The sequence below is a fragment of the Mytilus edulis genome, chromosome 9 (genome assembly GCF_963676685.1).
Source record: "Mytilus edulis chromosome 9, xbMytEdul2.2, whole genome shotgun sequence".
In the NCBI taxonomy this organism is placed as follows: Eukaryota; Metazoa; Mollusca; class Bivalvia; order Mytilida; family Mytilidae; genus Mytilus; species Mytilus edulis.
In genome coordinates, this window is record NC_092352.1 from 62,537,894 (window position 1) to 62,554,587 (window position 16,694).

The following is a 16,694-nucleotide window of genomic DNA, read 5'->3' on the forward strand; positions in this document are numbered from 1 at the left end:
ATGTTTTATCACTCGAAAAAGCACGAGCTACACTCGAAAAAAATGGACCAAATCACTCGAAAAACCACGACCCTAGCCGGTCACTATACCTACCGTGTTAACTATAGTTATCTAAAGAAGAGGCGAAAGATTACAAAGAAACATCAAACATGCACTCTTGCGTAGGAGAAAAACTAAAAGATTCATCAGTGACGCTCGAATAAAAAAAATGTTAAAAACGCCAAATATAGTACGAAGTTGAAGAGGCTTTTCAAAAATTCAAAGTTTTGTTAACAGTTAATTTATAATTATGAACATATGTTAACTCAAGTCAACACAGAAGTGCTGACTACTTGGCTGGCGATACCCTCGGGGAATTAAAACTCCACCAGCAGTGACATCAACCCAGTGTTTTTAAAAAAAACTCATCATAGATACCAGGATTGTAATTTTATATTACGCCAGACGCGCGATTCGTCTGCAGGAGACTCATCAGCATCAGAAAGTTCTGTAACTATCTGTTTTTATACTTTTCATTCTTATAAATCCAAAAGACTTTGTAGGAAATTGATAAGATTTATATGAGATGAAATTGTTAATTTTGCTATTTCACATACTCAGACAGATATACCTGGCAAAAAAACAAGTGAGAAAATAAAAGAGATAAATGAAATAAAAGAATTTAAACTGTACTTTACAGCATTTCAATGGTAGATTGATGCATTCAAGTTTTCCAATATTTATTTTAACTTTTAAAAATAAAGGATAACAGAAATCAACAAAAATATTACACAATATAACAGAAACACTCGAATCCTTAGAAAATGTCAAAAAAAAACAATGAACAACAAACACGGCCAAAATGACTTTGTTCTAAAGGAAGCTTTAGCTGTTATAGTTAAATACTGCCACTTTCGTTGGTCAGTGTACAGGTTTATTGAAGTCTTGTAATAAATGCTGACAGAATGTGATCATAAGGCCAGCAAGTATTATGAGCCGTGAGTACGTCGGAAAAAAAGATATGTGTTGTTCATGAATTAGTTTTTCGGTAGTCTATCCTTTTTAAAATATGTAAGAAATTTCCGGAGTATTAAAGCGTCGTGAACGAAATTATAATAAAAGGAACAATGATGATAAACTATCAGGAATACCGCTAGTGTAAAAACAACCCAACAAAATAATCTTCAAAATCGTGACGGCGTCACGCTGCTCATCACTGTGTGTTTTTTTTAAATACATCTCTTAATTTGACAGCCAAACAAATTCAGTAAACACGAAATTTCATTCATTGTAAATTCACTTTTGGACTGTTTATCAATGATTATTTTAACTGCATCGTCTATTCTATAATCTAATATATGTCATAAAAATATAATTATTTTTCAAAACGGGTTTTATAGAAAACATTGATTTAACCGTTTCTACCTGAGTAAATCTTTAAAACACATTATTTTATTTTTAAATATCTAAACATCACTTTATATTTGTGGAGAAATTAATGTTATCCTGGTTTGAGTTGTCTTCCTGCTTTGCGACCTTTACTTCCCTACATTGTAAACGATACTGGTGCGTGATGAGGCTGTTCCTAGTGGCGATACTTGGTCAATATGCAGGTAAGCTGAACACTGTTGAGATAAGTCTAATGATCACAAAACATGTCATATTTATGAATAAAAACTCCTTACAGATACCATCATAAGATAATTTTTCACTGAATAAGTTGATAACATGATTGATGAGAGTTGGAATCAGTTATTTGTTTTTTTTGTCTCTTTCCAGTAGCATATGTGTGATGCTTGTACCAGACCGCTCACCTAAATATTGAGTTTATATAATACATGTGTTATGTGAAACAGGAAGTTCTTTATATAAAGAAAAGGTATATTAACTACAATATATTGGCATCAATTGTGGTTACGCTTGAAATTGAATCTGTATCAATTAATACATACAAAACGGGACTTTGATATGCATCTTCTTTACAAAGCTAAAGTGAAATTCAAAATGTTACTTGCTTGATTATTATCTATATATACATGTGTTTGATTTTTTTTTAAATGCCTATAGAGAAAAGTCATGAAATTCTATGTAACATATTTTAAATAATCGAAATAAGTTTTTAAAAGTGAAAGTTCAGCTCTATTGAAGTAAGTAGTAATTCGTTTGTTTTGTTGTTATCTATTTGCTTACTAGTATTTTGAAAATGTGATATTGTTGCAAATGAGAAAACTGTCCAACATAAGACAAATGACGTAGATCTTAACAACTATCGATGACCGCACTTCCTTTAACAACGAGTAAATCAAATATAGTAAGCTTTTAAAGGCCCCGATATTAAGAAAAAGGTGAAAGAATTCAATTGAAAAACACAACGACCTTATTTATGGACAAAATAATAAAAACAAACATGTTAAACATAGAAATATTGCGCTGCGTTAATTGCGTTCTTGTCTTTTAAAACGTACAAGCTATGTGTTTGATACCCAATTTTACAGAAAGAACAATTTAATAGCAAAAGGAGTTCACGAATTTTTAATCAATGACGGAAATATATACAGAACTGCGAAAATATCTCCATAGGCATTTCTATACAGCTGTGAACTCTTACAATCTTACATCATGTGATTCTTTAATTTTCGCTTTACACAAGATAATACTTATTCATTACGTCTTTACAATACATTCATTTGATGTTGGATTTGTACTGATTGATATTTTAGCCTAAGACACTTGTTTCTTATTAGGTCTTTCCACTTTTCTGTGGAAAGACCTATTGTTTTTCTTCTGATTATATTTTTTTTTCTTCCGCCAAATTTTGTTCTTGCGATAAACATTTGTTTCTCAATATGTCGCTTAGATATTTGGTATATGATATCGAACAGTTTATGCGCTTTTGAAATTTACCCTGCGTAACCGAATACTTTTCTTTGTAGGAGTTATCTCCCCAAACACTGTTTTCATTGTGCTCACGACTCCTTCGCAACCGTAAAAGATTACGACAAATTTATTTTATAAAATTGCTCGTTAAATCCTTCACATGATTTGTCCAATTTCGACCGAAGCAATATGAACGCTCCATATGAGAGTTATTTCCCCTTTTGTATTTGAAATTTTGAAATGTATTTTAAACTGGAACACCATAAGTGATAGAGACCTAGGATCTTTTAATTTGAGGTCCTTGGTCCAAAAAAATGAAAATAAGGTCAAGGTCAAAGGTCAAGGTCATATTCTAATTTTTGAATTAGGCTTATTTCCACTCATTTCTAGAAACCGTATAAGATATCGACAAATTATTTTGACTAAATTCTTAGTTGCGACATGTCGTAACTGAATAATTTTAGTTGAAAGGGTGCGTAGACAATGAATGGGAGTTTTTGCCCCTGTCATATCTAAAATTATGTGTAAAGTGATATAATTTATTAACCATACATATTAGAGACCTAGGGTCTTTTGATTTGAGATCCTCAGTTTCTGACCTTCAAATTGAGGTCAAGGTCATAGGTAAATTTGACGTTCTAGATTTTGACCTTTGCTTTAAATTCATATCTATACATCATAAAGCCATATGAACTGACATTTTAGACTGATTTTAATATTTTAATATCAAAATAGATATTAACTGGTGGAAAGACCTTCAATTGTTCTCTGAACAATTGGTTTTTAATTATTAATTGTTTTTGTGCTTTGTATGGATCTGACCAGTCCAGCCCTTTTAAACTGATTTTTTATATTTTGTTCTTTTCTTGTGCAGTTGCATCACATTCCAAGGTACGGAGGGGGATAGGGCACCAAGAACATGTTTAACCCTGCCACATTCTGTAGGTGATTGTCCCATGTCAAGGGCCTGTAAACAGTTAGTTGCTTTATATCATATTTGTATTTCGTTTATTGTTTTGAATATTAACCAAACAATTAGTTTTCTCGTTTGAAATTTTTTACATTTTTCATTTTGGGTTCTTTTATATTTTTTTTATAGTTTAAGTTTTGTTCATTCGTCAAGGCTGTTCTGGAAAGAAAAGAATCATGAGACTTTTGTTATAAAAAATTAAGAATTCAAAAAAAATCTTTATAATGTATATCTTTAGTAATACAGTCGTTACTGCAATTAAGATTATACGAGTCAAGAAAGCAAGAGAGAGTAGGTCTCAAGTTTCTCCATCATCTTTACAAAAACCTTCTATCTGCACTGTCCACACTATGTTTGTTATCTCCCTTTTCACATGTTTGTAGTAGTTCAGTTGATTGGTGTTCTCCAATTAAACAATGTTTTGAACACTGCATTTAAACTTATAATTGTTATGATTCTTAATGCGTCATATTTGACAAATATACAAATGTTTTTATATTGTATTGTTATCCACAAGAAAGTTCAAAAGTTTTGTAAACAGTTAATTTATAAATATGACCATATCAATTATGAATCATGTCAGCACAGAGGTGTTTGTGTAAAGCTTCTGTCGGAAATAAAGATTTAAGTCGAATTATACAAATAATATACAATTTAAACAAAGTAGTCGTTCAAAATACAGAATCTAGCAAAAATTACTTTGTTTTGCAAATGTAAATGAAAGGGGACAACAACAAGGCAACGTTAGGACAGGACTTCGTACAAGTCTATACATTAACCATATATAGCCCCCTGTAGCCCCTGTCCATCTCTCTTTGTTTTGTCCATTTGTTTTCAAGGACTTAAAGGCATGATATTCTATTGTGTATTACTAGTAATAATTCTCATTTCTAAACATCTTTAGGTATACTGACAAATGCATTTACAACAATGGACACAATGACTTCTACCGAAACATCATTGACACCCTATACGACCACAGCATCTACAGATTCATCAACAGTATCAGCAAGTACTTCAAATGCATTTAGCACCACTGACGCAACAACTTTAATGACCACTACATCTACTGATCGATCAACGGCATCGGCCATTAGAACGACTACATATTCGACATTTATAACATCAGAAGCCGCAACTTATACGACCACAACATCTACCGATCAATCAACGGCGTCAGCAATTACAACAACTCCACAGTCGACATTTAGCACTGAGGGTGTAACAACTTATACGACCACAACATCTAAGCCATCAACGGCGTCAGCAATTACGACGACTTCACACTCGACACTTAGCACCACGGATGTTACAACTTATACGACCACTACATCTACTGAGCCATCAATTGCGTCAGCAATTACGACGACTCCACACTCGAAATTAAGCACCGCGGATGTTACAACTCATACGACCACTACATCTACTGATCCATCAACGGCGTTATCAATTACAACAATGTTAGCAGAAACAAAAACTGAGCCATCAACTGCGTCAGCAATTACGACGACTCCACACTCGACATTTAGCACCGCGGGTGTTACAACTCATACGACCACTTCATCTCCTGAGCCATCAACGGCGTTATCAATTACAACAATGTTAGCAGAAACAACAACGGAAAAGAATACAACAGACAGCCCCACTCCAACAGATGGAATGAACACATCAAATGACGGTAATATAATGTCCCTTAAGTCAATTTATGAATATAGATATGATTTCTTAAATCAATTTATGAATATAGATATGATTTCTTAAATCAATTTATGAATATAGATAGGATTTCTTAAATCAATTTATGAACATAGATATGATTTCTGAAATGAGTTTATGAAGATAGATATGATTTCTTACGAAAAGGAACATGCACGTATCGGGTAGTATTTGAGATATTTATTTGTTTATTTGAATCCATTTAGATTTTGTTGAATTGCATCAATATGTAAAAAATATATGTCCATGTAACTATTTTTTATAATCAAATGCAGTAACCGGTAACTAGTTACACGAATTAAAAAAAAATAGTACTATTTCTAAAAAGGACAATATTATTACGTATATTTTGCTATAACCAACCAATTGTTCAAAGAACGTCTACTACCCATTATAGTGCTGGAAAAATACATGAACCATTAAAGAGATACAAAACACACATGGACGTACACAAAGCAAACAAAACTCAGCAAGGCACATTTTCCTTGAAGAGTTAAATTTTTAATCTAAGCTAATTTCATTTAACCAAAGACAAATAATATATATATATATGATCAAATCAAGTAAAACCCCTGTATCGTCATGTCTCTGATATAATTTATAAACCTAAAATATGCTGTAAAATTTATCATTTGAAATCATTTCACGACAAAACGCTCGTTAGCTAATGCATACAGTGAACTTAAAAGACACCAGCATTTCCGCCCACCTGCAGCTGCATCAACTTCGCATTTAAAAGAAAAAAGTGCACACTAAGAGTAAAACATGAGTAATATTCACATATCTTTAGTAATAAAAATCAATGAAGAAAAGCCATTACTGTTTCTCAATAAACTCATCATAGATACCAGGACTTAAATTTTACAGTTACGCCAGACGCGCGTTTCGTCTACAAAAGACTCATCAGTGACGCTCGAATAAAAAAATGTTTAAAACGACAAATAAAGTTCGAAGTTGAAGAGCATTGAGGACCAAATATTCCTAAAAGTTTTGCCAAATACAGCTAAGATAATCTATTCCTGAAGTAGAAAAGCCTTCGTATTTCAAAAATTCAATGTTTTTTAACAGTTAATTTATTATTATGAACATTTTATTTCTGTGTATTATATATCATTTATTGCTTATGGTGTCTGTAGGCAGTTTTATTCTTTAGTTTTCTATGTTGTTTCATGTGTTCTATTGTTTGTCTGTTTGTCTTCTTTCATTTTTAGCCAGGCGTTGTCAGTTTATTTTCGATTTATGAGTTTGACTGTCCCTCTGGTATCTTTTGTCCCTCTTTTACCATAGTCGGATACTGTAAGTGAAGGACCAAAAGAACCACTTGTCTAATACATTACGTTTTGTCTTTGGTAAATTTAAACATGCCAGTTTCACAACCGCTGATCATAAATGACCCAACTCCTAATAACTACGTTACGTCGAACTAGATAATTTCGTCTTATAGGATATTCCCTTTATTAGTGAATATGATACATATAGGTTTCTAAATAAATACTTCATAGTTTAGTTTATTCCCAACCTATTAATTAGCCTGAGAAAAGAAAATGCAACTATTTTATATTTTATATTTTGTTGTTGTATATGTGTGTTAATACTATTGGTTAATAATGAATTTATTTGCAGTGATAATAGCTGTGGTTGTTGCTGTGTTACTTATAGTGCTGTTGATTGCAGCGATTGGTGTTTTTCTACTATTTAGGTAAGCATTATAAATAATTGACACAATCAAACATCAATTACGGCTGTATTTTATGATGGTATAATACTAAACCCCTAACAGGATCTCGAGGGATTGTGCTTGATATTCATATGATAAAGACATAATCTTCCAATCAGTTTAATTGAGGTCTGAAGCTGGCATGTCAGTAACTGCAAGTAGTCCTTTTTTAATTTATGTATTATTGTCATTTTGTTTAGTTTCTTTTGTTACCTATTCTGACATCGGGATCAGATTTCTGTTAACTATGCGTATTGTTTTGCGTTTGTTTTTGTTTCTACATTGGTTAGAGGTATAGGGGGAGTGTTGAGATTTCATAACACATGTTTAACCCCGCCGCATTTTTGCGCCTGTCCCAAGTCAGGAGCCTCTGGCCTTTGTTAGTCTTGTATGATTTTTTATTTTAGTTTCTTGTATATAATTCGGAGTTTAGTATGACGTCCATTATCACTGAATGAACTAGTAACGTATTTGTTTAGGGCGTAGGGCCAGCTGAAGAACTCCTCCGGGTACTGGAGTTTCTTGCTGCATTGAAGACCCATTGGTGGCCTTCGGCTGTTGTCTGCTCTATGGTCGGGCTGTTGTCTCTTTGACACATTCCCCATTTCCATTCTCAATTTTTATGTAATACACTGCTTTAAATAGAACGAGATCCAAACATTGAGAAAAAATACCAAATACTTAACAATCTATTATGTACCTGTTACTTTGCTATATGTAACGATATTCTGTGTTTACGTTAAATTGGCTGCATAATAGATTTTCTACGGCAAATTCACGTTTTTGCACTAGGAAGTACGTAAAAATAAGCCACCTAGATTCACGGCACTTCATTTTCTTATCAGATCAGCTATGTGTTCCTCTCTTTATCTAATTCTTGTACTTTTAAATCATGCCAAGTTAAAGGTTAATCTGTTAATGTGTATGTTTGTCTCTCAATACTACAATATCGGAATACCAAGTCAGGAATATGATAAAATTGAGAATGGAAATGGGGAATGTGTCAAAGAGACAACAACCCGACCAAATAAAAAAACAACAGCAGAAGGTCGCCAACAGGTCTTCAATGAAGCGAGAAATTCCCGCACCCGGAGGCGTCCTTCAGCTGGCCCCTAAACAAATATATACTAGTCCAGTGATAATGAACGCCATACTAATTTCCAAATTGTACACAAGAAACTAAAATTAAAATAATACAAGACTAACAAAGGCCAGAGGCTCCTGACTTGGGACAGGCGCAAAAATGCGGCGGGGTTAAACATGTTTGTGAGATCTCAACCCTCCCCCTATACCTCTAACCGATGTAGAAAAGTAAACGCATAACAATACGCACATTAAAATTCAGTTCAAGAGAAGTCCTAGTCTGATGTCGGAAGATGTAACCAAAGAAAATAAACAAAATGACAATAATACATAAATAACAACAGACTACTAGCAGTTAACTGACATGCCAGCTCCAAACTTCAATTAAACCGACTGAAAGATTATGATTTCATCATATGAACATCAGGCACAATCCTTCCCGTTAGGGGTTTAGTATCATACCATCATAACATATATGAGAAGAACATAACCCGTGTCATGCCAACAACTGTTTTTAGAATAAATGTGTTTAGTTCCGATGCAAAGACCTTATCAGTGACTCAATATTAACGCCAAAATATGCAATCTTTAATGACTTGACAACAGTATCGTAATTATATCCCTTCTTAATAAGTCTATTCAAAGGTTTTGTAAGTTTCTGAGGTGAATACTGACACCTTTGTGCTTTATAAAGAATATTTCCATAAAAAATTGGATGTGAAATACCTGAACGTATTAGAAGTCTGCATGTTGAGATATATTTACGAATGATGTCTTTATACCGATGATAAAATTTAGTAAATGTTTTGACTAGTTTGTGATATCGAAAACCCTGGTGTAATAATTTTTCAGTAATACACAAATTTCTCTCGTTAAAATCTAAAACATTGTTACATACACGAGCGAATCGTACAAGTTGAGATATATAAACACCGTAAGATGGTGACAAGGGAACGTCACCATCTAAAAACGGATAATTAACGATAGGAAATGAAAAATCATCCCTTTTATCATAAATTTTAGTATTCAGCTTTCCATTAGTGATATAGATATCAAGATCGAGAAAAGGGCAGTGGTCATTGTTAGTGTTAGCTTTATTTAAAGTAAGTTCAACAGGATAAATTTCATTAATATACATACTGAAGTCGTCATTATTGAGAGCCAAAATATCATCCAAATATCTAAAAGTATTATCAAATTTGTTTATCAGATGTTGTTTCGATGGGTCTTTGCTTATTTTTGTCATAAATTGTAACTCATAACAATACAAAAACAGGTCCGCAATAAGTGGTGCACAGTTAGTCCCCATTGGAATTCCGATAATCTGACGATATACGGAATCCCCAAAGCGATAGTTGTTTTCAATTCTTGTGATGTGTTTTTACTTTTTATTTTGCCACTTGCCACTTGTTAAGGGACTGTTCGTTTAAAATTTCCAGTGGAGTTCGGTTCTTTTTGTTATTTTAATGTTTCAATTGCAAATCTTTTTTTTAATTTTATAGTGTCAGAGATTTCAACTCTTAAAGTAAGGTTTTAACTACGTTTTGATGTGATTTGGTGTAACAATTGAACACATAATCAATGCATTAAAATGACTTAAAACTGCAATTCAAACAATTTTAGCAAAGATTGAGTATTCAACCTTAAAAATTATTAATAATAACAGAAAAACAAAGCATACTAGTATGGGGTATCCATCCGTGACACACACTTAGTACATGCATAGCAAAACACACAAAAATCAAAGGAACGTCTTGACCGGAATTCTTTGCACCAAAAATTTTCAGACTTGAAAAACATAACACCACCAACTCGGGCCAGATAGAAAAAAAGAAGGACATTCTAAACCAAAACCAAAATTATGTGTGAAGTAAAGCTGTTAATGCTATTCGAATACAAAACAAAACAATTGGTTAGAGATGTCATTCGGTGTAATATTTTACAAAAATGGTTAACATTTGCTATATCGGCAATTTGATATTCGAACAGCAGAACCTTCACATTCTGGCCCTGTCAAAGCAAATAAAGAGACCTATCTCATTGGGTACGAAGATTACCTCAGTATGATGTTGGGTGATTGTCCCCTATTTTGTTTAATTTAAAGGGTTAAAACGGCAAGATGTAAAAGCTTACTGGAATTTAAATACATTGAATATCATATTAAAAAAAATGAAATGATTTCAAAATTGTAGAATTGCATCAAGAAATATCTTTTATGTTTAGGAGTAAGCTATATTAACGTAAGAATATCGGATCACGCACAAAAGCTTATATGCTGTAAAGGAGTAGGTTCAGTAAGACCCCTTTTTGGCCCCAAAATATAGCAGTTTTATAAAATTGTTAAAATGTAAACCTTTAGTTATTTATTGGACAGTAGAATGCTTCTGCTACATAAATATGGGCTGTTTTTGACAATACAATGCACATATATCCGGTTCTAGCACCATTAAGTCATGCTAAATTACTGAAATTCTCATAATTCTAGCATTTTAGTTAAATTTTAGACGGTTTTCGTGTAAAACGAAAGTGGCCGCATTCGTGTTCATCCTTAATATTGAAATGTAAGTTGTATTTTATAATAATACATAACATATATAAAGGTTGAGGATGATCACGGATGCGGCCACTTTCATTTTTACCAAAAAACCATCTGAAAAGTGACATATTTCGGCATATTAGGTAGATTTTTCATATTGGATCGTTTTTAATGACTTAATCTGTTAAAATATTTCACATAAACTAATTAATTCAAATAAAATAGACACTTAAGTGATTAAAAAGTGGTCAAAATCTTTCGTCAGATGAACCTGAAATTTGAGGCCAAAATCGGTCCTTACCGGACCTACTCCTTTGAATATTAAGAGATTAAAAGTCTTTTCGAAATGTAAAATACTTTCAGGTGTCAAATATAATACAAGATTGATTTAGAACGAGTTGTTTGAGGTGTTCATTTGTATATTTCTACAAAACAAGCTGCATTGTTAGCAAAGAAATCGCCTAAATATGTGTTCATATGTAGTTATTTTGTATTATGCATGTACTTATTTTTTCTATTATTTATAGATATAGGAAAAACAGAGCCGAAAGAAAAAAGAAATTTTCTCCTGTTGATTTGTATATAAACACGTCGTATGTCGAAGATCAAGATGAGTTTAATTATGAAAAGTTTGTGAACGATGCAATAGGTGATCATGACAATTATGATGCCTTAAATCTCAGAACGAGTCCATCCGGAAGTGCAGCTACTGAAATTGAACAGTTGGATTTCAATCCGAGAGGATCGAATGTTTACGATAATTTAAAAAAAGAAAAAGAGTCAAATCCATATGCAAATACAGGCAGAGTTCAACAGGACACTAATCCTTATGCTAATAGTGACGTTGCAAGAGACAGAAATAATCCAAGTTCTAAATATCCAATGATGTCATCGTTTAAAGATGATTCAGTGTAGATAACATTATTATGCATTGTGGATTTTTTTGTTTTAAAAAATATGGGTATTGTGTTAAATCTGATGTTAGCAGTGGAACATATAAAAAGTATTAACCATATGTGCAGCTCCAGAAGGAGGGACCGATGTCCTAAAGGCTTCCTTAAATATGAGAAGGAAAAGCCTTGTCTCAGATCTTTATCATAAGGAGATCTACTAGATCTAAAAAAAACAGCCTATTTTGAAAGCTTTTGCAATTTTCTTGATACAAGTTTCAAGTTCAAATGCAAATATGTAAGCCTCAACTGAAAAAAAAAACATATTGTTATCTGATCAATGTCATTAATGTGATTATTGACACTGAAGGATGATATTTGATATATTTACAATATGTTTTGATTTGCGCGGATATATTAGGCCAAAAAGTGGCTTTTTAACAACTTTTAGTAAGAGTTTTTAAGAATGCTGTTCTATTTCGAACAACTGTATCCACACTTTGTGAGTGAGTTAGTAAATGATTAATCATAGTGACATGTGTAGTATAAATACTTTTGCTTATTATTAATACAAGAGCGTTATTTTGTACATCTGGTTTATATATATACATGTATATATTTTAAAACTAGATTTATGTATTTTAATAAGCAACTGGGAACTTTTTACTTGTAAAGAAGTTACTTCCAAATACAAAATTTAATTTTTAATAGTTTTTTGGGGGGATAATAATCAAATTAACAAATGTTCTCTCATAAATGCAATTCTGTCAGTTTTCACTGATTGAAACAGATAGTTTCTTAAAACGTTGTAAGCTCTCATTTTCGATTGGCCCACATATAATGAAAAAATTTTCATTCTTCACCGCATTTTTAAATCTTCCTGTTTCATACGTATACATTAAGGTACCGTAGCATACCCCAGCGAAATTGTGCAATAGCTTTTTTCTTGATGTTCATTTTGAAATTAAGCATTGTCTCGTGCTTATTTTTTTTTTGAATCGCAATAAAATCATAAGGAGCGAAATGACCAATACAATCGTTTTCACATTATTCGATAATTTTAATTTTTAATTGTTTAATATTGTATACATTTTCATTTCATAACAACTATTTGTGTCGACTTTGTGAAAAATGTTCTTTATCTGAGAAACACATTTACCTCAATGATCAAAGTCTAAAGAAAACCCTTTTTCGTGAATCTATCATTGTCCATTTTTACAGGGCAATATCATCTGCTGACCATACATCATATTACAGTTCAATGTAACCATCCTAGTTGGAGAGAGAAAATTAATGCCTATCTTTGTAATTCCAAAAAGTATCTAATAGCTAGTTTCTTTGGAGCTTCAATCGAGTGAAATGTTATTTATTCTAAAGCAGCGACTCAATATTAAATAACTGGGACTACGCACGACTCTAAAAGTGTTTCAAATGTTTTACATTCCTAGAAATTGAATTGGGATTTTTTTTTATATAATCCCTCTCGAAGTGCTCGTGTTCCAGCAACAACAAGATCCATTTCATCATAAAACATAAGGCTCGAATATGTGTATGGACTTACCTTTTTAAAACTTAACTGTAAGTTTTAATCTTAAAATCATATTTCATTACACCAAGTCGTTTTCATATAAAGAAGACTGTTCTTTTCATTATCACACAATATTACAGTATGTAAATCTCTAATTGCAGTAGCTAAATCTTGGATAAATAAAGTAAATAAAGAACGCAGTAAACTGTTCCTTTGGCTGATCCCCAATGAATACTGGGAATAAATTGTGCGATGCTTATGAACACAGATACAGGATTCTATTTTAATATATAAACTTACGATAAAAAAAAGGGTTTTAACCAGTTCATAAATGATAATTAAAAAAAATCATAAACTCCAAAATTTAATAGCATTGGAGAAGCTTAACCAAAATGTTTAAATAGCGATTTTGTCATTTAAACAATTTTGCTTCTTCAATTGGTGCTTGTGTATCAGTTTTAGAAATGAGAATTATACCAGTCATTTCTTTGAACGTTCCAAGTTAAATTAATAATCTTGTGAAACATATATGTCTCTATTAGGCCGTTTGAAAAAAATGCACTTAGTTATTTTGAAAAAGATGACAAAATATTCTGAAAGTCTAGACAGGTTTATGTGACTTTTTTTTACAACATTATGTTACCTCGCCCAAAATTAAGCAATAAACTATTTGTTGTTAATATGCAGTCACCGAATAAAAAAATTTCCACATCAAATGATTATAATTTAGAATAACTGAACTGATATGAACTTATTTTTATCGTTTCTTAAAAAAAAATGATTTCAAGCCATTGTATCATTGCATTTGTGCTTCTGTTGATAAGTATCCCTATATGTGAAAAAAGAAACATATGTTTCCTTTTCAAACGTGAAATAATGATGTTTTCACATGGGCGGTAACTGAATCGACCAGATTTTGAAATCTTTAATTCCTGAAGTTTTATTTACTTAGAAGAAGCAAGTATTTTTGTCTATTTTTCCCCCTATGTGGTCGATTCAGATATCCGTGATTAGTATTGGTTTTATCTTTATTGGCTTTATTGTATCTTGTAAAAGAGATTAATATTTAACGAAATTACTTAATCTAAACTTTCTTTTTATGTCGTTAATGGCTATAAAGCATTGATATGTGCAGCCGTAAGAACTAAAGGGGGAGGGTCGGCAGAAGGAGACGACTGTAAATAAATTAAAATTTCTGGTCTTCCACCAATACCTTTTAAATCAAAGTTTTGAGCAGATTTCATGAAACCCACCGCTATGGCTACATTGTTTAGTTTAGTTTTCTCTATTAGTTTGCACATTGACCCTTATTTAAAATTAATGTGCTGTATTTTATTTCCTTGCTGAAATTATCCTGCATGCGAACTTGTACTTAGACAAAATATCATAATCGGCACTAGAAAGTCAAGCTATTTTGATTTTCTGTTTATGATTGATTTGGCGTACATATACCGGATAAGTCGAGTGTTGGAGTTGGTGTGGTCTTTTTATTCGATTAATATTTGTGATAATTCTGTTTTTACTTTTATGTGTAATTGTATTTTTGCTATTTCATTTGAAATCTCTGCGTTGTTTCTATTTAAATACATCATAGATCCTATGATTAAAATTTTGAACGCTCGAATAAAAAAAGAGTTTGAAATGACAAACAAAATGCGAAGTTGAAGAACATAGAGGACCCAACATGCTTAAATTTTGGCCGAATACACCTAAGGAACCTATCTGTCATGATGTTTTATATCATCATATTTCATGTCCATATTCTAAGGAAATAAGAATTTCAAACTTACATATTCCTATGATATGAAAGCCTTAGTGTTAGGGACCGTTGATTTATAATTATGACCATATCAAAGATAATGATTATCAACAGAAAAAAGTTAACTTCTAGACTGGAGATACCTTCTGATTGGTAAATAAACTCATTATAGATACCAGGAGTGAAATTTTGTACGCCAGAGCCACATATTGTCTTCAAAAGACTCTTCAGTGACGCTCAAATATATAATAGTTTAAAAGCCAAATAAAGTTCGAAGTTGAAGAGCATTGAGAACCCAAGATTCATAAAAGAAAATACCAAATACATCTAAGGTTATGAATCTGTCACGAACTTTGATATTCACGATTTTCATGTCTATATTCTAAAGAAATAATAATTTGAAGCTCACATATTTAATCATGTATTACAGAGACATTTTTTTCGTGTTCTGATTGACTTCAAATGGTAAGAATAAAACAACTGTGATATATCATAGGTAGTGGATATATTTCAATATTGGATTTCAAAACTAAATTCTACTGGTGTCACTTACAAAAGTTTTTCGGTTGAGCTCATACTTTTGTTTTACATTTTTTTGGATGATGTAAATTACATTAAATATTTTCTTTTATACAAAATGCTTTAACTCAGCGATTATATGTTTTGAAGAAACACATATTGTTTTTCCATTTTATTAATAGTATTTTGAAAAAAGTTAACATTTTAGTGTTCTTAATTATAAAAAAAGAAACAATATGTTACATGAGTTTCTTCAAAAGAAAATCAATTTGAAATATATCATATAAACAACAGTATGCACTTTCTACATAGATTTTGATTGGTATCTTATAAACCAACAAGAATATACAAACATGGTGCATGTACACTTTCCTTCCTGATCACGTACTCTTTACATACGTGTATAAATCATAAACAATTATAATAACATTAAAACTTTTGCTATTTAAGTGTGAATTCACATTATTGTAAGACGTGTCACGGTACTTTTCTATCCCAAATTCATGTATTTAGTTTTGATGTTATTTGTTATTCTCATCGGATTTTGTCTAATGCTTAGTTCGTTTCTGTGGTGTTACATTTTAATGTTGTGTCGTCGTTCTCCTCTTGTATTTGATGCCTTTCCCTCGGTTTTGGTTTGTGACCCGGATTTGTTTTTTTCTATAGATTTATGAGTTTCGAACATCGGTATACTACTGTTGCCTTTATTTGCTGTTCAAGTGGTTAAGCAAATAATTGTTTGAAGCCACGTGTCTTAATAGTTGTTGCTTTTTTATCCCTTTTCTTAATATAGATGCCAATAAGCTATACCTAACCTGTATCCCAAAGTTTCATCATTACAAGCTATGGATAGAAAAATAATCACAACTATAGATACAGCTTGCATCTATCCTAATGATCCGCTTGGAAACTGAAATCATTATGACCTATTCATGTCAACTTAAGATATGGTATATTTATTTTTCATATTCGATTTTTAAATGTTGAAGTTCTTTCACCACAGCTAATCAACATAAAACGTCTGTAGCTTATTATGAATATGCATTGCAACATAACAAATAAGAATATTCTAACAAATCGATCAGTTTGCCAAATTGAGAAACCACTAAAATAAGGGGGA

The 16,694-nt window shown here is 31.8% G+C and overlaps 1 protein-coding gene across 2 annotated transcripts; it reads left to right on the forward strand.

The window, feature by feature from the left end:
* The first annotated feature begins 1,412 nt into the window (after positions 1–1,412).
* On the forward strand, positions 1,413–14,422 carry LOC139488765 (uncharacterized). Of its 2 annotated transcripts, none has more exons than XM_071274649.1 (4): positions 1,413–1,592; positions 4,731–5,504; positions 7,166–7,241; positions 11,406–14,422. In XM_071274649.1, exons 1-4 carry the CDS (start codon positions 1,478–1,480, stop codon positions 11,791–11,793), a joined length of 1,353 nt encoding a protein of 450 aa, XP_071130750.1. In that variant the 5' UTR covers positions 1,413–1,477; the 3' UTR covers positions 11,794–14,422. The 2 variants fall into 2 exon arrangements, with proteins under 2 accessions (XP_071130750.1, XP_071130751.1); XM_071274650.1 differs by lacking the exon at positions 1,413–1,592 and adding an exon at positions 1,745–1,858 and having other exon boundaries at positions 11,406–12,103.
* Positions 14,423–16,694: the final 2,272 nt, after the last annotated feature.